At 40.4% G+C, this 23,817-nt stretch overlaps 3 protein-coding genes across 4 annotated transcripts in view; 2 read left to right on the plus strand and 1 right to left on the minus strand.

The window, feature by feature from the left end:
- The first annotated feature begins 27 nt into the window (after nt 1-27).
- taf5 (TAF5 RNA polymerase II, TATA box binding protein (TBP)-associated factor) lies at nt 28-7,849 on the plus strand. Its single transcript, XM_015347604.2, has 11 exons — nt 28-501; nt 802-1,045; nt 1,614-1,929; nt 2,519-2,682; nt 3,244-3,379; nt 3,817-3,937; nt 5,091-5,220; nt 5,851-6,015; nt 6,232-6,409; nt 6,696-6,873; nt 7,151-7,849. The coding sequence occupies exons 1-11, from the start codon at nt 69-71 to the stop codon at nt 7,363-7,365; spliced, it is 2,280 nt and encodes a 759-aa protein (XP_015203090.2). The 5' UTR covers nt 28-68; the 3' UTR covers nt 7,366-7,849.
- On the minus strand, nt 7,835-10,213 carry atp5md (ATP synthase membrane subunit k). Its single transcript, XM_006630754.3, has 4 exons — nt 10,105-10,213; nt 9,127-9,227; nt 8,669-8,767; nt 7,835-7,972 (listed from the first exon to the last, which is right to left on the minus strand). Exons 2-3 carry the CDS (start codon nt 9,211-9,213, stop codon nt 8,675-8,677), a joined length of 180 nt encoding a protein of 59 aa, XP_006630817.1. The 5' UTR covers nt 9,214-9,227; nt 10,105-10,213; the 3' UTR covers nt 7,835-7,972; nt 8,669-8,674.
- A 159-nt stretch (nt 10,214-10,372) lies between these two features.
- pdcd11 (programmed cell death 11) overlaps nt 10,373-23,817 on the plus strand; it is a 32,664-nt gene continuing 19,219 nt past the window's right edge. For both annotated transcript variants that reach the window (XM_069189173.1, XM_069189174.1), the window contains exons 1-17: nt 10,373-10,459; nt 10,903-11,017; nt 12,139-12,276; nt 13,041-13,208; nt 13,305-13,466; nt 13,861-13,981; nt 15,696-15,874; nt 16,371-16,478; nt 17,520-17,726; nt 19,476-19,600; nt 19,743-19,803; nt 20,275-20,421; nt 21,007-21,258; nt 21,642-21,767; nt 22,267-22,461; nt 23,092-23,262; nt 23,470-23,683. In XM_069189173.1, coding sequence (XP_069045274.1) covers nt 10,916-11,017; nt 12,139-12,276; nt 13,041-13,208; nt 13,305-13,466; nt 13,861-13,981; nt 15,696-15,874; nt 16,371-16,478; nt 17,520-17,726; nt 19,476-19,600; nt 19,743-19,803; nt 20,275-20,421; nt 21,007-21,258; nt 21,642-21,767; nt 22,267-22,461; nt 23,092-23,262; nt 23,470-23,683 — 2,476 coding nt within the window. In that variant the 5' untranslated portion in view covers nt 10,373-10,459; nt 10,903-10,915. The remainder of the gene's footprint in view (nt 10,460-10,902; nt 11,018-12,138; nt 12,277-13,040; nt 13,209-13,304; nt 13,467-13,860; nt 13,982-15,695; nt 15,875-16,370; nt 16,479-17,519; nt 17,727-19,475; nt 19,601-19,742; nt 19,804-20,274; nt 20,422-21,006; nt 21,259-21,641; nt 21,768-22,266; nt 22,462-23,091; nt 23,263-23,469; nt 23,684-23,817) is intronic.

Below are 23,817 nucleotides of genomic sequence, written 5' to 3' on the forward strand. Positions count from 1 at the left end.
AAATTGCGACCCACCCACTTCCCCACTACTGTCGCAAAGTCGAGTTAGCAAACAGGAAAAGTGGGAAAATGGCGGCTGTTCAAGATGGGCCGATTGAGCCGGAGTCGGAGAAAGAAATCAAAACTGAGATCTTGAACGATGCTGCGGGAAATCTTGCTGCAGCTACTGCTGTTGGAGGGGTGTTGTCTTCACCTCCGGTTTCTGCGGCAGTGGGAACCCCCAAGCCGGCCTCTACACCTACAGAAGGCAAAGATCAGCAGACCCTGTTGGCTGTCCTGCAATTCCTCAAGAAGAACAAATTGGTGGAGTCCGCGGAAATTTTGCGCCGGGAGGCCGGGCTGTTGGAAGAATCCGAGGATTCTCAGGGTCCAGATGCCGGAGGAGCAGGATCGGGAGTAGGGCCGAGTGTAGAACCTGACAGCGGGGATGCTACATCTCTTCTTAGCCGAGTTTCCTGTGCTTCTACTCCTAGCTCAACACCAACCCCGATTCCTGCAAAAGGTAAGCTTCAAACAAAGCAACAGCTTACTCAAACGGCATATCGAAAAACACTGCCGATACCGTCCAAGTGTAGGAGTGTTTAAAAAGCCCTTTTTGCAGATGGTTTCTGTAGTGCTCTGATTCATCTGACAAGATGCGTAAAAATAGCATAGCCTGACTACCGACGACTGCAATGAATAAACCATACAGCTACTTATAAACCATAAAGCAGAGAAGTTTAATTATCTCTACCCTCATCTGGAGTTTGTTCAATTGAAGCTGACAGAGTGATGGTGTTTAAAAGCATGTGTTTGTTTACAGTTACAGTGGCGGCTGGTGGAGGGGACAATCAGCCTGACGTGAGCGTTGTTTTGTCGGCCTACAGCCAGCAGGGGGACCCGGCGCTTTACCAGGTTTACTACAGCGGGCTGAAGAAATTCATCGAGTCCGTGCTGGACTGTCACAGAGCGGAGCTGTCCCAGGTCTTCTACCCTCTGTTCGTGCACATGTACCTGGAACTGGTCTACAACAACCACGAGAATGAGGCCAAGTCGTTCTTTGAAAAGTAATTGTGCACTTTGTCTTCTAATTTGCTTTCCCGGTGTCCTTAACGCTTTAGTTTTGGTTTAATAAAACCTTAATTGCGGAAAGCCAAAGATCAAAGTCGGTTGACAATTTCCAAAACTTCCTATACTACGATTTGCAAAAATAATTTTCCATACAAAAAAATCAGATAACTCCATTGATTTGTGAAACACTTTCTCTGCATATTGTATTTTAGAGACGAAAATAGGTGATTGTGTTTTGGGATTAGGAATGAACACCTAAAAGGAAAGAAACTTTGAAAACAGTAAGCACTGCATTGTCACCATTAGATGTGCTGTACATCTGATGGAGAATGGAGGCAACCTGCAGTGCCTTAAAAATTGTTAGTATGAAGGTTAAGATCTGTTTTGAAATGGTGTTGCACACGTTTTTGTTATTGACGTTTGCGTATGCTCATTTACCGTTTTAAAAGAATTCCTCATCACAAGAGACATTGATAGAGCGCCTTGTTAGAAACTCCACTAAGATGTAGCAGTGGCGCATCTGTATGTTGAGATATTACACTGCTCTTCCCCCTCCTTGCTCAGGTTCCATGGCGATCAGGAGTGTTATTACCGGGACGACTTGCGGGTCCTCTCCGGGCTGACCAAGAAGGAGCACATGAAGGGGAACGAGACGCTGCTGGATTTCCGCACCAGCAAGTTTGTCCTGCGCATCTCCCGGGACTCCTACCAGCTGCTGAAGAGGCACCTTCAGGAGCGCCAGAACAACCAGATCTGGAACATCATCCAGGAGCACCTGTACATCGACATCTTCGATGGCATGCCGCGCAGCAAGAGCCAGATCGACAGCATGTCCGGGAGTCTGGCTGGAGAGGCCCGGAGGGAGGCAAACAAAGCCAAGGTGCCAGGACTCCGTCACTCTTTGTTAGGAACATATCAGCTTCTCACACACAGCTTTGAGGGAGATTAATGCTGCCATGGGAATTTCGATTAGGTAACATGGGCCTCAGCGCGACTCAAGTTCAGCTGTGATGAGTCTCGCAGCTTTTCAATTAAGTAGCAGAAAATACCTGTGTTGTCATTGGACAAGATCTGGCCTGGATTTACAAAGAAGTTTTTACGTGCTCCTAATTTTGACCAAACATAAAAAACAATACTGCTTTTGTCAGTCCAATACAACCTCTAAGCTTTTACCTGTTTCTTAAGTTATACAAAATCCACAGCTCATAATTTACATAACACTTTTAGAAACCATGCTTTTCATGATTGTGGCTCTCTGTGCTTTAGAAAACAAACGGCTCTTTGGAAAGACTTCCAAGGTTCTAAAACAGCTGAGGAAGCTGGGTCACAAGCAGGACCCGGTAGCTGCAGGTTCCATTTATATTTGCATACAGAAACAGCCAGAATGTTTGAAAAAAAATGAAGTCTCTATATTTTCAAGTACTTGGCTGTCACAGGCCTGATAGTGACAGTGATTCTCCTTTTCCCAGGTGTTCTATGGTCTGCTGAAGGAGCCTGAAATTGAGGTGCCTTTGGATGATGAGGATGAGGAGGCAGAGAATGAAGAAGGTAAACCCAAGAAGAAGAAACCCAAGAAGGACAGCATGGGGTCAAAGAGCAAGAAACAGGACCCCAATGCTCCAGCACAGAACAGGTATGACAGTTTGTGTGTACAAAGTCTCATAATAAAGCAGTATGTTTGTGACAGGCACGTACTGTCAATGTAGTCCATTAGCAATCATTCCAAGGCCTCGGTCATTTACAGCTTTCAATGTGCATTTTCCCTTCAGTAGATTTTCAATGTAGAATTCCATCAGGTACAAGAATGTTACTGTACAGCAAACCTAGAATTGCTCTTCATAGGTCATAGAAAAGGTCATGGCTGTTTTCCATGGAGGGTTAATGGCAGTAAGCTTTAATTAGTGTTCAACGTTTTTCTCTTTCTGAACATAACACATTGCTATAAAAAACAAACCATGATAGGACATAAAATCATTTTATATTACTAGAATTAACTGTGGCTTGAGGTCCAAAAATTTAAAAATTATGTCTAGGCTATAATTATTGTGTTCTTAAAAAGTTCAGTTAGATTTTTGAGAATTCTAACCCTCAGGGGTAATCGTCCCTGAAACAACTGTCATACCAAACAAATAAGAAAAATGTTTTCTTGTTTCTGTTGTGATTTAGCTCGATTTCTCATTTTAATATTGATTAGAATTCCTCTGCCGGAGCTGAAGGACTCTGATAAGCTGGATAAAATCATGAACATGAAGGAGGCCACCAAACGGGTCCGCCTGGGCCCAGACAACCTGCCATCAATTTGCTTCTACACCTTTCTCAACGCATACCAGGTAAATGAGACGGGGCTGCTCCTGCAGTGTCTCTTCCTGAATCTGCCACCACGTTCTTGCATGTGCCTGAACTCAGACAGTGACAGGACTCACCCATTAAGGTAGTGGAACACAGTTCTAAATTGGTTTTGGTGGTGCGGGTGGAATGGGGATGTTGTATCTACTTTCTAGTGTTTAAGAACTGTTCCTGACCTCTGAAAATCAATTAGGGTCTTGGTGCTAAATCGGTGCGTTAAATTATCCACTCTTAGAGACATAGTCTGAGCCATCAGTTCCACACCATACGAGCAAATATACATCTTCATAATTATACAATAATGATGTCCTTTAGAGGTCTGATCACCTTCAAGGATGGCAGTGCTATCCTGGCTCATGCCTATTCCGCTAAGACGACAGTCCAAAGCTGGAAGTGCTTAAGTATCCCATTTCTGTTTCAGGGTCTTACTGCAGTAGACTTCACTGATGACTCCAGTCTGATCGTGGGGGGCTTTGCTGATTCCACAGTGCGAGTGTGGAGTGTCACGCCGAAGAAACTACGGGGAGTCAAATCAGCAGCCGGTGAGGAATGGAAACACTGGCCTAGAACAGAGCAGAGAAGGAAGGGCTGTTCCAAACAGCTGCCTGATAGACATGACAGACATGACTTAGTCAGCCACAAACAGGCCTTTTGACTGTGCTGTGTTATTATTCTGAATAAAGGTGTATAAGTACATAGACAGATTAATCGCCAAGAGACAGAAAAATTACTTCTGACGGCAGGCGGAGCGACGTGCCGGTTGGAGTATTTCTCGGTCGCAGTTAATGGCAACGTCAGCTCAAAGATTTGGTTCAAACCACCAAATGGAGACTGGTGTGCCGACAAGCGGACCCTGCTGATGCGGGATTAACGCTAGGAAAGAGAGAGAGACAGAAAAAATACTGTGAATATCTTGCTGTTAGGGGTATAGTGTCCAGTTTGTGAACGTAACAGTCCAATAGAGAAACAATTAATTCATTCTTGATTTAGACCAGTTGATGTTGATTTTTTAGTTTAAAAACATATTTTAATGAAATTACGATATTAAGTGTAGTCATTCTTTGAAAATTTGATGGTGTAGAGTTATAACAAATGAAGTCTCTAGATTTTCTTGGGCTAGAGAAGTTCTAGAGGAGTCTTTTTTTCTGTAGGGGGAAGTCTCTTTCATTTACTGCAAGATTTGGAAATGCTTAAATGTTTGACTGTTTTTTTTCTATGGAGTTATTGATAACTGAACATCTTATTTTATACGTCCATGTTAATTTCTGAGTCTTGAGCAGTTTAGATAAGACTTTATTGATCCCGAAGGGAAATTGATGAATGTTTGTAAGTTGTACAAAAGCATGCACACAGCCTCTCACCTTTTCAATTTTTTAACATTGCGCAGTGTTATGTGTGGTAACCAACTGCTTGTTTTATTCTGACCTGCTTGTAATAATGTGCTGTGCTAAGTATAATTGTGCTAGTGTGACTTCAGTGAGTACAGGCCAGACACAGGAACAGGTAAAGCTTAATTCCACACTAAAAAATAGATAGGAAAAACAACGTTCCAACTGTAGAGGCCTTGTTTAGGTGTCTTCTATTTTTCTGTTTTCGAGAAATTAACCTTAACTATTCCCTGTGCAGCCTTCATACATTGACGCAGCTCCCTGGCGAAACACTAATCAAACAGGCTGTATTGTGTCCTCCTTACAGATCTGAGTCTGATTGATAAAGAGTCAGATGATGTGCTGGAGAGGATAATGGATGAGAAGACCGCCAGTGAGTCCAAGATTTTATATGGCCACAGTGGCCCAGTCTATGGCACCAGCTTCAGCCCTGACAGGTGAGGTGACAGCGCTGCCGCTCCATTCCTCTGCAGGAGGCTCGGGTTTGGATGTCTGGGTGTAGTACTTGTTGTTCTACAGGAAAATGTCTTCATGCTTATTAATTTGGTCTGAAAATCCTAATCTTTTGTAATTGTGTTATATCATGGTCTTAAACCTTTAGTTTAACAATTACTGTCATTTTATAAATGGGTCTTAATATGTAAATGCTTAAGTACCTATTGGAAGAAAGTTGTACAGTGCTCGTGGCGCCCCTTTGACATGAGTACTGGTATTTATAAAACATTCCAGTTGCTGCTGTGGGTTTCTTTCTGCTTTAGCGTATGTATACATATCAGAATGCCCGATTGCCATAAATGTCTTTTTAAGGCTATATGTATTAATTAAGATTTAGATAAGACAGTTTTTTATCTGGAGTTGAAGTGGCCATACTATGCAATATGCGAGAGAGAAGTTACAATCTGGCTACTGTAATTGAATTGAGAACATGAGATGTAAACTAGTACAGTTATGCACATATATATGAGGGCCTTGAGCTCTGACCTTTTAGTTCCAAACTATGTATTGCTTTTCATTCTAAACTTGGATATTATTTCTTTGCAAGTGTATAACATTCAGTTGTCTTTTAGGAACTATCTGTTGTCATGTTCTGAAGATGGCACTGTGAGACTGTGGAGTCTTCAGACCTTCACCTGTCTTGTGGGGTACAAAGGACACAATTACCCTGTATGGGACACACAGTTCTCTCCTTATGGCTACTACTTTGTATCTGGAGGCCATGACCGAGTTGCTAGGTAATAATAATGCTAGTTCTGTTTAATCTTTAAATCTTATAATTATCTCTGTAATAGTTCTCCAAAAGGTGTAGACATGTGTAAATATAACTGAAAAACACTTTTAAGAACACCTTTAAGTCCCTTACTGGTGTTCATTTGGGTTAAAAATCTTTTTTAACCCAAATCTCACCCAAGCTCATTTGAGTAAACATTCTTTCACTGGTGTTTCTAAAGGCTTTGGGCTACAGATCACTACCAGCCTTTAAGGATGTTCGCTGGGCACCTGGCTGATGTCACTTCCACTCGTTTCCACCCCAACTCCAATTACGTTGCCACTGGATCAGCTGATCGAACCATCAGGCTTTGGGATGTTCTGAATGGCAATTGTGTCCGTATCTTCACCGGTCACAAGGTAAGAAATTGTTGTGGGATATTGGTTGTACATTGGACAGAAAAATACTTTGACACAATTTGTACAGGATGTAAATTTTATATTGAAAGCAAACTGTACGTAACACCTACTCTGACTCTGTTTGACTGTAAAGATGAAATCCTATACACGTCTTCATAATAGGCCTGAAACCTTTGGCACATTTATGAGTATCTCAATATGGTGTATAAAAATTAGTTTTGTGGACTTAAACCAAAAGATCACTACTAGTCTGATAATCTGATCAATTTCTTTCATTTCTTTCTAGGGTCCAATACATTCGCTGGCTTTCTCTCCAAATGGCAAGTTTCTGGCATCTGGAGCTACAGATGGAAGAGTGCTGCTATGGGACATTGGCCATGGTCTGATGATTGGCGAACTGAAAGGACACACAGACACTGTCTATGCACTTAAGTTCAGCAGAGATGGAGAGATTCTAGCATCAGGTGAGCTGCTATGCTCTTACCTTTTCACATAGAGGTAAAAAGATTAATCATAAAATGTATCAGCAGTTTCTGTTCTGTAATGTCTGACTTGCTTAAAGCTTTGTATTTACTTTCATTTATATAATGCTTGCTTTTGGGGAAAAAAAGTAAATCATGGGGTAGACTGTAATTGAACTCTTTCTTGGTTTCAGCTGCTGGGTATTAAAGTGATCACGTATGTAGTCTTTTTAGCAGTATTGCTCAAATTTCACTAATTGCTTCTTTTTAATATCTACAGGCTCAATGGATAATACAGTGCGGTTGTGGGATTCTGTGAAAGCTTTTGATGATATAGAGACTGATGATTTCACTGCAGCTACTGGACACATTCATCTGCCTGAAAATTCCCAGGAATTGCTGCTTGGGACCTATATGACCAAATCAACGCCTGTCGTACACCTCCATTTCACACGCAGAAACTTACTTCTTGCTGCAGGAGCCTATAATCCCTAGCAGTGGTTTATTTTTATTTTTTTTTTTGTGTACAACGAACATTGTTTCCTCTGGGGAACTGAAGAGACCAGAGAAATCACTGTAAGAGCTTGTAAAGCTACAATGAAGCAAGTTCCGGTCTACCAGTCTTAAAGATTTGGTGCTTCAAGATTATTCTACAAGATATATATGGCAAACATTTTTCCACCTTTTTCACCATTGTTTCCTGATGTAAATCACAAAGGGTACAACTACTTTTTTGCCACAGATTTTACATTTCCACATATTAGCTGGTTCTTTACTTTCTGAAATTATTTTAAGATTTCCCTAAACTTATACTGGATACACAAGAATCCAATGCAACCTGTACTGGTCATTAAAGGTGCCCCCTTTTTTATAAATATATACCGTCACTGCCAGATGTAACAGATTCTCCCCTCAATGAGGTCAGATTGTGTGTACAGTTTTATACAGGTATATGTAAATAAAACAGTTTTTAATTTCATTTTTATTTATTTTGAACAAGGATAATTCACATTCAGCTGTAGGTTCTGAAGGTTGTTCTTGAGATAAAAACAAATCCATGTTAGTCCTTGCTCTATATAACAGAGCTCAGAGAGGAAAAGACCTGTGGAAAGAATAACACAAAAAAACGTTCAATGTATGATAATGGACACCAATAGGTACTATTGCTGGTAGCAGTTCCAATAGCTACATATGGCCGTCTCTAGCATTTGTAATTATCAGTTTAGCATACACAAAATCAATATTGAACAATTCTTAGTTTTAAGAGTATACCATTAAGCAAAATACATTAAATTGAACAAACTGTTAGGGTAGGGGAAATTGTTTTTTCTAAAATGATTTTACAAAAAATGAATGCATTGATTAAGATGCAAAAGTGAAAGAACATAGCACATGGGAAGAGTGACCACTACTACTAAGATATGGAATGATACCAGTTCAAACATGCAGCCACACAAATAGTCAAGTGAGGAAAATTCAGAAAATATCAGGGAAGGACATTGAACATAAAGAACAACAATTCTAATCTGATTATATCATTTGTTCTACCAAATCACAGTATAATAAATTTATGCTTCCTTCAATTTATAACTGTCTAACACTCTTCAGGAGTAATACAAGTTAATAATAAACATTATGAGAGAAAATTTTCAATATACAGTCAATACTTATAGGAGTCATACTGCTGGTAGCAGTTCCAATAGCTACATATAGCCGTCTCTAGCATTTGTAATTATCAGTTTAGCATACACAAAATCAATATTGAACTTATACAGACATGTTCTCCAAATGCACTTACCACTGATTACTTTTCTGTAACTGCAGGCTTCTGCTTCTTAGGCTTCAGCTTAAAAAACAGGTAGATCCCAGCAAGGCCTGCATAGGTAGCCAGCACACACTAGAAACACAAAATAGAGAGTCAGCTGTGTGGCTCCTTTGGTGTTTTTATAGCTTAGAAGGGAAAAAAAGAAAATCCCTTCCACTCTACCTGCACATAGTTGCAAACCATGCACCACACACAAGAATCATTAGATGGCGTTAGGAGTCTTTGAGTAAGTGGTCTGTTCTGGCCTCCTGTGTTACATGAACCTCATCTTTTAAGATGGATGACATAGATCTCCACCCATTTCATGTTTTCTGCATTGAATATATGGTGAGACCAGTAGCTTTCTGTTCAGAAAGCTCATATTCATACCACTGCAACTTACGAGAGAACACTTATTTGGAAAGGTCACACCTTTGTACCACATTACTTACGTTCCTCCTTCCTGTAATGGTATAAGCATTGAAGTACTTCTGGAAACCAGTGAACTGGTGATGGGTTCCAGCATCGTGCCCAGCCATTGTGCCTTTGGGTCCTTTAATTTAAAGAAAGATGATTAAATAGACAGCAAAAACAGAAGCCCAGGTGCATGGCACAAGTATTTCTACGGACGTCTTTACTCTGGACAGAAAGTTTTCCACATTTAAAAAACAGAGTTTGATTTATGCAGCAAAAGACACCAACAAAAGCCTCAAGATTTCCAAAGTTAGAAAAAATCCATTCTTTGCAATTTTCTTGATGCATATCACAAGGTTTTCTTCAACTAATACATGTAAATAATAACAAAAGTCAAGGGAAATTTAAAATAGCTGCATAAGATAAGATCACTTTATTAGCAATATACAATTTCTTGTATTATGAATTTGTCTTTTTTCGCATACCCCAGCTTGATCTCCATGAAATAAACAGACGGGGAGAGAGACGCTTGGGGTCAGAGCACAGGGTCAGCCATTTATACGGCGCCCCTGGAGCAGCTGGAGTTAAGGGCCTTGCTCAGGGACCCAACGGAGTAGGATTCCTCTGCCAGCCGCAGGATACGAACCGGCAACCTTCCAGCCACAGATCCGGCTCTCGTAAAGAGATACTGTAGCTAAGAGCTAGGCCTCACTTTGAAAGGACTAGGGCACAGTTATGTACATGACTCGTGACGTTATATAATATATAATTAAAACTCCCTCTCCATAGTTTTTGCTATGATCAATCCATCAGACAAAACCTACACTAACGAAACCATAAGTAATGTTCCATTATTTAAGATCGCTGCACATTATATGTGACGCTTGTCCTAGCAAAATTTCAAAGTACAGTGTCGTAATTACAGGTATAATTTAACAAAAAATCTCGCTCTTCTATAGACATAAAAATTCCTTTCCGTATTTTTTTTTAACCTTCAAAAATCGGCATATCCTCACCTTTACTTAATCAGTGCTCCTGGAAGGAAGAGTGCCCTTCAAATACCGTAAAGCAGGAAACAGCTACCCTCATTTATTGGTCTGAATTACGACTGCCGTCTTGTTACATCTAGAAAGGTTCATTGGATAATTTAAATGTCAATCAACTAGTAGCACAGCATTTTCAGGAGGATAGCTTAAATGTCATTGGTCTAAACCAATGCCAACTATACAAAGTCTCGTGTTTTATTGGATAGATTGATTAGATCCCACCTTTCTTCTACAGGAAGTACGTATTTGTTTTATTTCGTGCTTTGCAAGACATGGGGTTAGCCACATGTGAGTGAAATACTGAGTTCCACGAGTTGGGGTATAGGTAAGAGAGAATGTTATATCTAGATTACTACACTTTACTGTCTTATCAGAGTTTTGGCATTTGCACGATTTTGTGTTTGCGGTTTAAATAACAATATAACTTCAGCTGATTGGAGGCTCTAGTTCTTTAGAGAATTACGATGAAATGTTTTAGATCTCTACCGAGCTAAAGTACAGATACTAATGTTTTTACATGTAGGATTATAGAACCTATACGAAATAAAACTAAGAATTAATATTAGTAAATTCGTTCCGTGCAGATGGCCTGTAGTTATAACACAACTGACGGAAGTACAGCTAAAAACTATAGTTCTCAATAACTTGGAGTATCTTCAGAAACAGTTCAGGGTACCCATAGTCCACGAATACTGTTTTAATTCTCCGTACGTTTTTAACAGAAACACTACTGTCCTAATCTTACTCTGTTTCTCGTACCTTCCTCAGAAAAAAAAATAACATGGCATCAGTGGAAGAGGATTTTCCTCGGGGGGGTAAAGTTAAAAGGGCCGAGGGGAGCCAGCCCGTGAGGAACCATGTGGAGCAAGACAACTTGTTTGAGGTCAGCAAACACTTCCTTTCTCTCCTTGTAGGATGATCTTGTGCCCTTGTGAAGCTGTTTTGCCCTGATCTCTCCAGATCAACCATTTGTGTTCCATTATTGAAGAGAGGCTCTGCAGTGGGCCACAGTCTAGTCCCATGGAATTGGGAATCATGTTTCGTAAGAAGTTGTCGTAACGTAGCAGAAAGTAAACAAGATTTGACAAGCTTCGGTGTCTGTTGTATGGAATAACATTACTTCCCTTCTAGGCAGCAACTATACCTAATCTTACTGGGTAGACATTGGTGTTAGTGGAGCCAAAGTTTTTCAAAGCTAATAACAGCTGTGGTGACCAGCTAAGGAAGGTGCTGTTGCCTTGTCTGGTCTGCACCTCTGGCTTTAGTTTGGTAAACAGCTGAGTCTTGAGGATATGTGCCTGAGGGTGTCATCAAATGAGTTCAGCACCTGTATGCTCCTGAGTTGCCCTGTTTTGGCCTCAGCCAGTAATTTTTTATGTACTGCAGTGACCAGTAGAAATCATCTGAGCTCAGCTTGATGGCCATTACTTGGTACATTTCTGCATTAAGAGACATTTTGCAGGCCTGTTAATGAGCCCGTTGCCCATTTATCAAGGTCTAATTTTAGTCCAGGGTTCCAGATGTCACTGCTTTGCAAGAGAGGATGTGTGCTCCACTGTTTAAATTTGTTCTAGTGTTCTACAGGGGGTTTTATGTGGATGCAGTGCTCCTTGTGCAGGTTATCTGCCTGTGCTTTAATGGTAATATTAAAGTGCCCCAATGAATGGTTATGCAGGTTTTACCAAGCTCCACAGAAGGCATTTTTATCTCTTGAATCCTCCATTTCAAACTGTTAACCGTTCTGAAGTTTAAATGTTTTCAGAATTTTGGAATATGGACTTTAAGGGTTGGATAAAAAATTTGGTGAAATCTGTGAGGTTTGGATCATTATTTGGCTAATAAGGTGTTTATATACTTTTTGAGGGTATGGAAGAGTGGCACAGTCTTGCACTCCACACTGTGCCTCATCACAGTTTTAGAAGCAATCATCTGAAATTCGAGGTGGAGCCTTTTTGATTCTTCCTCAGTGTTTTGTGGTAGCCAAGTGTTTTTGGTTCCTTTTAGGCCCGTGACCCAGAAGAAGGAAAGAAAAGAAAGAAGAAGAGAACTGAGGAAGAGAAGACATCAAAAAAGCGAATGAACAGGGAGGAGGAAACTCTGAAACTCAATGCATCAAAGAATGTGGAAATTCTGCATTTAAGGGTCAGGGAACACGTTTATATGCTGAAAGTCTGATTTAACTAATTTAAACCTAAGTATTGTTATATGAAATAAACACCTCATTAGTTTGAGCTTGTATTATTATTGTTAGTGGAGGACGTACTGTTCACTTTTATATAATTTCAAAGATCTTAGATGTAAATTTGAATAGATGATAAATAGTAGAAACGCACTACTCCCCACTATGCACTGTATTTAATTATATATTTGCTGTGTGTAAAACTGATATCATAATGATAAAATCTTTAATGTTTATATATTCTAAAAATATTTCTTGTCTGAACAGTTTGAAATGATACTCTACACGAGACTTTGTTTTGTGAATGTCCATAATTTTCAGTCATGCTAATAACTTGTGCGAAATACATGAAAAAACATGAAGTGCTATAAAAATATCAAAGAAGAATTTGCACCAAAGCCCCACATCCTTATAGATTAAAGGGTTTTAAGATGTAAGCAGTAAAGCCCTGTATTTGAAGGATTATTATCAATGTCTAAAGTACAATTTAACAAATTACATTTCTTGCACTTGTCACTAAATCTTAAATTGTGATTGAAGGATATTTTATTCATGCAATGTTGTAGTTAGTTATCATCAGGAATCAGTGCAAGAGACAGGGCTCTAATGCCTATGTTTGCAGTTCTGTCGATCTATAAATGCACACATTGTCCCATTCACTGCATTAGCTTATTCTTTCTTGATAATTGGAGCTGGGTTCTTGAGCTCTGTACGTTTGTCATTTCAGAATGTAACTGTGGGTACTCTGCTACTGGGCTGCGTGAAAGAGGTTAATGATTTTGAGCTGGTGGTCAGCCTTCCCAGTGGCCTGACTGGCTTTGTCCAGATCACCAACATCTCAGACTCATATACCAAACTGCTCAGTGAACAGCTGGATTCAGCCCAGAGCCTGGAGGTGAGCTCAGCTCTCTGTGTGTATGATCCCCATGTTCCTAAAGCCACTAGATTCCCTTATTACTCTTGTTCTGATTACTCTCAACTGTGTCCGTAGGAAACGCTGACCCTTCCACGCCTCTTCCCCCCTGGGATGTTGCTCAGGTGTGTGGTGTCAAGCGTGGAGGTCACTAAAGGAGGTCATCAGAGTCTCAAGCTGTCAGTCAATCCAAGAGAGGTCAATAAGGCTCTGGGTGCTGGATCTCTTAAAGCAGGCATGGTGAGTCTGAAATGGAGAGAGACAAACTGTTACCTGGAAATGCTGAGATAGTTTCAGCTATTTTTTTTTCCCTTTTGTTGTAGTGCTGCATTGTGTTTTCATGATCAAGCACGTTTTTTCAATGAAAAGTAATGGCATTGCTAGTGTTTATGCTGCAGTCATTGTTTTTACTGTGACACGGAACAAAAGACACAGAGTTAATGTCTTATATGCTGCTCCATAAGATATAGTTCAATATATTTTTTCTTATGTAATGTTCCATTCTGTAAGCAAGTAAATAGATATCTAAGAAGACATTTCACGTCAGTCAAGACCTTAGTTCTCTCTAAACCAATTGAATGTGCTCAGACCTTGGTAGAGAAGCACTGCTAAAAGGTTTGCCCTTTTGTTTCAGCTTATCAGTGGCAGTGTGGAGAGTATTGAGGATCATGGCTACCTGGTGGACATTGGTGTTAGTGGAGCCAAAGCTTTTCTACCCAGACAAAAGGCAAAGGATCTACAATTAGAAAGCAAAGGTGATGTAAAACCTCCACTTTGCACACGAATATTCCTTAAAATAATAATTCTAAATGTTTGCTGTTTACTCCACTGCTAAAAAGGGCCCAGCCTGTGTTCTGACCTTATGACCTGAATGTTCCAAGTTTGAATCCGGGTCATGTCACTTGGCACGTGGGACCGAGGACACCAGGCAGCAACATGGTTGAGTGTTGCTAGGCTAGGATGGTCTTAATCTGCTTAGGCCACCCCAGCTTTGAACAAAACAGTGGCTCTTGTGACTTGTCTTGCAAGCTAACAGTGAGTCACGGAGTGGTGCTCCCCTATTCCGAACTCTTCAGTGAGTCACTGTGGAGTTTGCAGCATATCGAACAACAAATGACACTGACGGGAAGGTGTGTGCAGGTTCTTCCCATGCAGTACAAGTATCGTAGCCATAAAGCTGAGCCATAAATCTTTGGTGAGTCCTGATTGTGTGGGTGTAAACTAAAAAATGATTGCATGTTCAAAATTTAAAAAGCATTGGTGTGGCTGGAGCGTTTTTGGGGGATGTTTTTTTTGCCTTTACATTTCAGTATGTATGAAAGCAGGCTGTTACTGAGCATTTAATGGCTCCATTATTAGATGTAACATGGGATCAAAATGCCTTTGAAGAAGGCATTCTTTTATTGTGACCTCTTTGTAAGGGCAGCTGGATACACTGAACCTTTGTGATTTTGTCTTGGCACTCTCTTTTGTTGGTCTTCATTTCCCAGAATACAAACAAAACCAGTCTTTAAAAAAACAACCTGAATTAAAATACCATACAACATGAGCGCATATATTTCATGGTCATCTCAATGAAAAGGAGCACAGTACCTCATCTGAAAGATCGTGTTCCAGCCTGGATTATCCCTGGTGACTGATATTGTTTGCTGGTTTCTACAGTACTAGTTTTAATAATGTAGCTCATAGTGTATATGGTTTCTCACATGGGTATGGGTATAAGATGTCTGTAGCTGAAACAAGGGTGTGTACTTAAAAGTTAGGTATCTGCAACTTAGAATATAATCATACTGTTCTCTGTCATAAAAACCTTATCAATAGATTGTGATTTAGACAAAAGCCCAACACTGCAAAAAAAAAAATAATCAGTTTTGTATATAAAAAACTGCAAAATATTAGTTCATGGAAGCCCTAAGAATAACCGCAGCAATAGTCGTGTGACTTTAAATTTCATCATGTAATATGTGTTGTTTTAATACCTACATTACTGGTAAAATATTGGTGTAATTTATGCTTCCTCGGTTTCTGGGTTGCAGTCATTTCCTATTTTCCTGTTCATTTTCCCACTTCCTATTTAAATTTTCCTATTTAAACAAATTTAATTTGGGGAACAGAAACTGGTCAGTTCTGGTCAATTGCTTCCTTTTACTATTAGTAATACTTACTATTACCTTGAATGTTGTTAATTAACTTTCCCAATTATGCTGTTTTCTGAGTTCAGTGTAAAAGTAGTACCCAGAAAATTGGAGCCACAATGATCACAAATTAAGTGAAAACCCTTGATCATCTCTGCAGCATTGGAGATTTAATGAGAAAAATTGAGAAAAAGTGTCTTGTTTCTTTGAACTCTTAATTCAAATTTAAATCAAAATCTGTTGCTGGAGTCCGAGGGCTCTCTGTAATTTGTGTGCTAGGGTATGCTGTATTAACTGTATCACAGTCATATTTAAACGGTTCCTACTTTTTCAGGAGGCCTTATGGTGGGTCAGTACTTGAACTGCCTGTTGGAGGAGGTGAAAAACGAGGGCCGAATTGTCCGGCTGTCTGTCGGTCCGTCTGAGATTGCCAAGGCCGTAGCTGACACCCAGCAGGGCTGGACACTCAACAGTCTGCTGCCAGGGCTCATAGTCAAAGCCAAAGTTAAAAAGGCAAGTATTACTGAATTGAGGGGTGTTACATCTTGAGAGGAGCTGTTTGACTTCATTGCTGTGTAAAATTTTAAATGTTTTTTTAGAAGCCATCCAGTGACTGCAGTGCTGATTGCCACTGTATATCTTATTATTAAGAAAACAATTTAAGGCTGATGCATCTGGCCAAGGAAAGAGAGGCTCTCATTGTATTGACCTCTGGCTTGATTGAACCAGAGTTTTAAATGTTATAGAAGCTCACAGCTTCCACAAACGTTAAAACATTTCCAGTTACAACATTTAAACCATCATTTTGCTCTGCTTGCTGTAGTGTTTGAGTTAGAGACATGGGTATAATTGGGTTTGGAGTGTTCTGAGCTCCCACAGAATCTCCTGTATTTATTGCCTCTTCATATCTCCTGGTAGGTAGAAGTTTGTTTTTCAGTTACTTGAGTTTGTGAGTCCTCATTGAGCCTTTCCTAATATTTCACTGTTCCTTTCTTGACTGCATGTAAAGGTGACCATTCATGGCCCCATTCTGGAGTTCCTTTCCTCCTTCACTGGCACTGTGGACTTCCTGCACATTGATTCAGAGAAAGCCTCTGACTACACCCCTGGCGACACTGTGAGTAAGGATCTAGACTGAAAGGGTCTAGCCCGTTTTTGTCTACGTTTTCCCAGGATTTTGTCAGTATGCTGTTTGGGAACCTAACCTTTGCCAATTAACTAGCACAATATATTTCCATGTGTGTGTTCATATCCATAAGTCAATTTACATTTATAGTCACAGATAAGTATAGGCATCCTGCATTTCGAACAATGTTATTAAATAATTTAAAAATGTATTCAGTGTATTTATTGCTGTTTACCTAACAGCTCTTTTCAGTATTCCCTGATGACACATTCATTTTAGTATGCAGTAGTTTAATTTAAAAGGAATGGTGTGAATACTTTTCTGCAGCTCTGTGGTAGTCCGTGAAGAGCGAGTTATAAATATTTATTCTTGTCTTCATTTTCTACAAGCCTTAAATTTCTCCAGTGATGCATTTTGTGTATGTTTCTAGCTGAGACTGTTTTTCGCAGCATTGGACATTTATTTTCCATTGTCTAGTCTCCTTTTAAACAGCAACCATTAGCTTTTAATATTTTTCTGCAATCTAGTAAGCCAGCTATTCCCAAGTGTAAGATTTTAACTATTGGTGCTCCTGTTGAAGAGGGTATTCATCTGGCTATTTCTGTTGAACTAGATGGAAAAATAATAAGTAACTGGGAGTCTGCATTCTACAAGAGCAGTGAAATGTTGAAATATGATTGGGGATGCGGGGTTGACATCGGGTTTCTGCCCATCAGAATGCAAATCAATTAAAATTAGAAGATTGAAAAGTATTATTGTCGTGCAATTAAGTCTTTTTTTCTATCAGTTTATAATTAAGAAAAAGAACCATTTAGATAAATTGAAAGAATAATCATATAATCTGAATAATCTGAAAGGAGGCCGGGACAATTCCAGGAGTTGGTAATTCAGCGCAAACCACGCCTATGTTTGAGGGCTGAGTAAGTGTCCCCCTAGAGGGTACTTTGCTGTTACGACTGAGCTGCTGCTACCTCGAGACCTGCCGGTGAGTCTTTGAGCGTCGGGTGACCGTGTGTCCATCGTGTCCTGCAGGTCAAGGCCTGTGTGCTGTACATCGACCCCTCCACAAGGACAGTGGGCCTGAGCCTGCGGCCCCACCTGCTGCACCCAGGCAGCAAGCTGCATACCGTTAGCAACACGCAGATTGGGGAGGTGGTGCAGGACTGCAAGGTGAAATCCTTCCACCAGCACTCGGGAGCCATCCTGAAGCTGCCAGACGGATCTCTTGTTTTTGCACACGTGAGTTGGCCTGTTTCCCTTTGCTAGGACCTGAGCTCAGTGTTCAGAATACTACTGTACATGTTTTCTCTAACCCCAAGCTTCTTGACGCTCTAACCCCAAGCTTCTCTCCCTGTCTGTGTGTCTGTGTCTCATGGAGAGCATGCTGGGGTATGCGAAAAGATGAATTCCTAATGCAAGAAATTGTATATGGCTAATAAAGTGATCTTATCTTATCTCTTATCTTCAAGTACATGGGTCTAAGTAGTTCAAGTCCTAGTATTTCGTGCAGTGTCTAAAAATACTTTTGATTTCATAAGTACACCTCATTATCTTTTAGTAAATTGAAATTTTGTGATATCGGTACCAGTATTAATACACCCAACATAAATTGGATAAGCAACGCTGTAAAATATGTTGCTCAACATGAAATATTGATGTGTATCCATACACGTGTATCCATTATGTGTATAATTCAACCACCAAATCTGAGGAATCAGTAAATGTAGGATATACTTAACGGTATTTCATACTAACATACTTTATTACGTTCTTAACCTGTAGTATCTCAGGGTGTGCCTGATTACATTGGTGCATGCAGACAAGTGAAATATAAAGGCAATAGCATTCCCCTTTTATACAGGAATAAGCATGTTCTGTGTAATGTCTGAGTAACTCAAGCAGGCTAATTGCAATATGCTTTTCATCACAAATGCAAATTCTTGATGAAAAGATTTGGATTCCAGACAGTGCACAGGGGGACAGCTTCAAAGCAGAACAGCAGGTTCATGTTGGTTCAGTAATCTTGTGTTGTGAAAATACCCCTGGACACAATGGCTCACAGTGTACTTCCAAGGTAAAGGTTCAGGAAAAAAAAGCTGTGAATTTATTTTTTGGATGAAATGTATACAATATTGCACCTTGCACTTAGTAGCTTGTAGGGAGGAATGCGAGGAAAACTGTCAGAATTAAATTGCAAATTAAATGTGTATAAAAATGCCTTAAAAAGCAGTTGATATCTTCTGTGTCATCTAAGTATTGCAAATATGTGCAGCAGTTTGGCAAGACTCTTCCAGGATAAGGAGTGCAGTTGCTGCTCTGGCTTTAATTGCTCCACCTGGGGGCAGTAGAGAGTGGTATTGCAAATCTGAGCTTCCCTGAGTGTTCTGAGTTCTGCTTTTACAAAGCTCTTCAGAGATGGTTTTGGTAGAATTAGATAATTCAGTGATTTCTCGGAATATGCCTAACAGGATTTTAGAAATTGGCTGAAGGCAAAAAGGTGCAACATCCTGTAATGGAAAGTTACTGAGAAAAAGTGTTTTATCCTAAAAATGTTGTTTACAGACAGAGCTGTGCTGCAGAAGCAGCTGGATACTTAGAACAAAGTGTGATAGCACCCAACTCGTCAAGGGCACGGGATGTTTAATAATGTTTATCTCGGCTGCTTGAAGAAGGGAGTACGAGAAACTATTTGAAAACTGCTCTTCTTTGCTTAAAGTAGAAACCTATAAGGAATGGAAAATTACTGCTTTGCCTGTCCTTGAAGCGTTGCATCAGCTTAAAAAAGATATAAAACAAGGGCTCTCCCTGCTTGCTCTTGAATCAGCTTTCACTTCTCTGCACTGACAGGTGATGGCTTTTTCCCATATTGCAATATGAATAAAGACCCTACTGAGTGAAAGAGAATACTTCTCCTGGCTCTTCTTCGATAAAATTCCACGACAATCCTTTCTATTCACAGTAATTTTGAAGGGCATTTTTTCCCTACAGAAAAATCACCTGAAGGAATCGCATGAATCCTTCGACCCCAACCGCACCCTGGCTGGGTCCACTCACACCTGCCGGATCCTGGACTTCAGCCCCCTGGAGCAGATGCTCCTGGTCAGCCTGCGCAAGTGAGTTTACTGCCCTTGGTGTCCAGCTGCCCAGCTCCAGCCAGCTCCTGCTCAGCCTGGAGGCCTGACTGGCAGGAGCTTTCAATCTAACTAATGCATGTGGGCTACAGCTGAACACATGATAACTGCCTTTCCCCTGCAGGAGTGTGATTGAAGCCCCATTCCTCCAGTACCAGGATCTACAGCCTGGACAGCTTGTTACAGTAAGGATATTTTTACATTGTTTCGTCTGAAAAGACAGTTACCCATATTGAATTATAAACTCAGGACAGGGATTTTGAAATATTTTCTTTTTACATTAGCTAAGTAGGAAGATTACTTCTCCAAAACGCACGGTGTGCATGTGTAATGGTTGTAATAAATTAGGCATTAGCTCGCAGAACTGAAATCCATTCCCAGCAAATATTTATAACATCCTATTTAGTTAAGTTTGCTGTACTGTCAAAAAGAAGTAAGGCTTTTTCTTTTTTTTAACTGCTAGGAATTTACAAGGCACCATTTGCATTTCACAAAGGTCTCTGATGTTGTGCAGCCTTGTTCATCTAGGTCAACTGGACGTTCACTGTTGCCCTGGTTACATGACTCCTGGGACGTACACAAATAACGGCTGTGGGCATCGTGGCCGCCACTTCCATGCCCTGTGTTTCTAGCTTGTGGTTGTTGCTCTCTCACAGGGCATAGTGACTTCACTGCACGATTTCGGCATGCTGGTGAAAGTGACAGAGCACATCCGGGGCATGGTTCCACGGACACACCTGGCTGACATTATCCTGAAGAACCCAGAGAAGAAGTACAGGCCTGGGGATGAAGTCAAGTGTCGAGTCAGTCTTCCAAAAACTATTCTTTCTTTTCTGGGTTTTAAGACTTTTAGCTGAGGCTGTCAAAGTCTGCTTTTAGGGCTGAGAGAGATTCAGATTCAGGTTTCTTGTTGTTCAGAACTAAAGGTTTAATCATGAAGCATTACTCAGATATGACAGATGTGGGTTAAAAACTCTTGTTAAAAAAGCAGACAGAAGTTTCATACCCCCTTAGCCCTGTGCATAGACATTGTCCATGAAAGCTTCTCTGAAGGCCGTCTTTGAGGATGGAGTCGTGGCGAGAACCTTTGCTGAACTGAATGCTGGGATGCTGCTGACAACTGTTCAAACGTACACAGTTAGCCTGGAAAGAGCATTTAAAAGTGAAGGGACATTTACCACTGAGAGTGTAGAAATTGTGCTGCCACCTTACTGATCATTGTGTTAAGATATTATTAATCAAATAGTAGATTGTGAAAACCCAAAAGGGTATTTTGGCAAGTTAAGAACGTTCATTCTTTTCGATAGTGCCATAGGAATTCCAGACAATCTTGAATGGTAGTGCTGTTTCTTGGTTCTAGCTCCACTGTGTTTGTGTTTGCTGTCCAGGTTCTCACAGTAGACCCCAAAGTGAAAAATCTTGTGCTAACAAGGAAGAAGACCCTGGTGGAGTCCACCTTGCCTCTGATCTGTACCTATCAAGATGCAAAGCCTGGGCAAATGTCTCACTGCTACATTGTTAGTGTGAAGGACTTTGGCTGTATCGTTCGTTTCTATGGCAACGTCAAGGGCCTGGTTCCTGTTGGTGAGCTCAGCATGGAGCCTAAAGTTATCCCAGAAAAACTTTTCTACGTTGGGCAGGTGAGGCCAGAACTTAATGGATTTATAGGATGTCTATAAATCCTTACACTTACACCCAGTTTTTTTCCCATTGTTTTAAGGGTCTGCACTGGTGTCTCTGAAAAGCAACAAACCAGTCATTTTAATAGAAGTTTGTGAATAGTTAACAAATAGAGATGGCAAAAGCCTTAACAATAACATGGTCCCATTACCATGGACCGGGGTTAAAGATTCCTGATTTTAAATGTTTTTCTAATGTCTGTGCTTGCAAAAGACTCAAGATTTCATTGCAGGGAAATTGCACGTTGGGAAAATTCAAAGTCAATATTTATCCGAGATGCTGTAGTTGTTCACTTTGGCATCTGCAAACCTGCAGTGTCAGACCTCAGTGTTCTCTGTGGCAGGTTGTCAAAGCCAAGGTCATGAAGTGTGACCCTCATCAAGAGAAGCTGCTGTTGTCCTTCAAGGGAGTAGCAGAAGACATTCAAACAGTTCCAGAAGAGAGTTCCTTTGAATATGAAGTTGGAAAGGTAGGAGATATTTCCATCACCCGACAACTTTTAAGTGCTTTATATATATCATGTTGAAGGAGACAGAACTGTATCTGAAGATTAAGTCAGATTAACAGTAAGAAGTTTACATTGTAGCTGGGCACGCAGTTTATTCACTCTAAACAAAATGGAAGCAGAAACATTTCCACAGTAGAACAAGGATTGCTAAGCATTAACTGAAAATTCTCTGTATTTTCAGGACCTTTAAATTTGCATTTTCTGTGTTTTGTGTGGCATAAAATATATACATTTTATATTAATACCAGAGAATAAGAGTCTCATTACATTTCTATCAAACGTTCAATTTTTTCAAGACAGTCTGTTTGTGTGATACAGTCAGCAATAAATCCAATACTGTAGTGTTGAAATTAGGACTAGGGTAGTTTACAATGACTTTTAATCATTTTAAAGCTAAGTGTTGATACAATTTCTGAGTTGTCTACTGATGCAGTTGAATCATTGTTGGCCTGTTTTGTAGACTGTGGAAGCAAGGATTGTCCAGAAGACTGACAGCGGTCTCAAGGTCTCAATTCTCCCTGAAGAAGCAGCTGCATTCCTTCCCACAGTGCACCTCTCTGACCATGTGTCTAACTGCTCACTGCTCTGGGAGGGACTAAGAGAGGGTGACATCATCTCTAATGTTGTGTGCCTCAGCAAGAGCAAGGAACAGATTGTATCCTTTCTACAATTGATGGCAGGCAGTAAAGACTCAATATTTGTTTACCACATTAAACCACAAGGTTCAAACTGAATTCAGGGCTGCTTTGTGCACACCCCTAAAGTAGGCTACACAGCCAAATTCTTTTCTTCTTTTAATCTTTGCTTTTCAGTGCATAATTAAGTTCTGTGTGTTTTTAGCTCATGTGCTGATGCAAATTCTCACTCTACCCTTTAGTACAAAAAAGCAAATGAACACTTAAATGGTTAGGGATATAATTGCGATCAAAGTTTCTTCATACATGAAATAAAGACCCCTGCTATTACATTTTAATTACAGAAATGACTTTATACCTTTGTTCCTTCAGGTGTAGTATTATGATGAGAAGGTGTGACTTTGATGTAGGTTCATGACCTGTCATGAAAGAGTAAATTCCTTTAATTTTTTTAAAATTGAATTACAAAAAAATTGAAAGTGAAAATTTCCCCCAAAGTATGTTTATGCAATATCGTTTATGTAGCAGCAGAGCTCTTAACACATAACAGAGTACTGCTCTGTTCTTTGAATATGAGTTTACACCACATGGTAGTAGGAGTTTGTGTTAAAACAGAGAAATGTTTCATACCCCCTTAGCCCTGTGCATAGATACTGTCCAAAAAGCCTTCTCTGAAGGCTGTCTTTGAGGATGGAGTCGTGGCCAGAAACTTTGCAGAACTGAATGCTGGGATGCTGCTGGCAGGGTGGATCAAGAACGTCATGTCCTATGGAGTGTTTGTCGAGTTCCCGTATGGATTAGTTGGACTGGCTCCCATATCTGTAAGTGCCTCTGTCAATCTGTAGACTTGAAGTCTAGCAAAATAAGAAAAAAAATCAAAGAAGTGGCAGCTGGATTTTCTAGCTTTTTGTTCTCGATTTGATTTAAATTCTGTTTTACATAATGTCTATGAACACGAAATTCTCACTACCTTCAGAATCAGAAATCCATTTTAAGACATGGTGATGAGTTTCTGGTTTCCTGCCTAGGCGATGAGTGACAAGTTCGTCACAAACACGGGGGACGCCTTCAAGGTAGGGCAGACTGTGGTCGCCAAGGTAACCAACCTGGATGAAGAGAAGCGGCGGTTCCTAGTCACCCTGAAGGTGTCGGAGGTCAGCTTGGAGCGTGAAGAAGCAGCAGCTTTGCTGTCACAGTGTATTCAGGAAAGGAACACTGTGGCCCAAATGATGGCCAACCAAGGTGAGCGGTCAGGAGGATGCCCACTGCTACAGACTGATGCCACAGTGCATGAGGTCAACAGCATGAACCAGGACAGACTGTTCCAATATTGAAGGATTTTGATCTTGTCTCTTAAGTATGAAGTTGGTCTAGTG

The sequence above is a fragment of the Lepisosteus oculatus genome, chromosome 4, assembly GCF_040954835.1.
Source record: "Lepisosteus oculatus isolate fLepOcu1 chromosome 4, fLepOcu1.hap2, whole genome shotgun sequence".
NCBI lineage: Eukaryota > Metazoa > Chordata > Actinopteri > Semionotiformes > Lepisosteidae > Lepisosteus > Lepisosteus oculatus.

Excerpts from the sequence above, each read along its gene's own strand:
- taf5 (XM_015347604.2), top strand. The coding sequence starts at position 69 with ATGGCGGCTGTTCAAGATGGGCCGATTGAGCCGGAGTCGGAGAAAGAA. Across the intron at positions 1,046-1,613 it reads GCCAAGTCGTTCTTTGAAAA|GTTCCATGGCGATCAGGAGT; the intron begins GTAATTGTGCAC and ends CTCCTTGCTCAG. Across the intron at positions 1,930-2,518 it reads GGGAGGCAAACAAAGCCAAG|GTGTTCTATGGTCTGCTGAA; the intron begins GTGCCAGGACTC and ends TCCTTTTCCCAG.
- atp5md (XM_006630754.3), bottom strand. The coding sequence starts at position 9,213 with ATGGCTGGGCACGATGCTGGAACCCATCACCAGTTCACTGGTTTCCAG. Across the intron at positions 8,768-9,126 it reads CCATTACAGGAAGGAGGAAC|TGTGTGCTGGCTACCTATGC; the intron begins GTAAGTAATGTG and ends TTGTGTTTCTAG.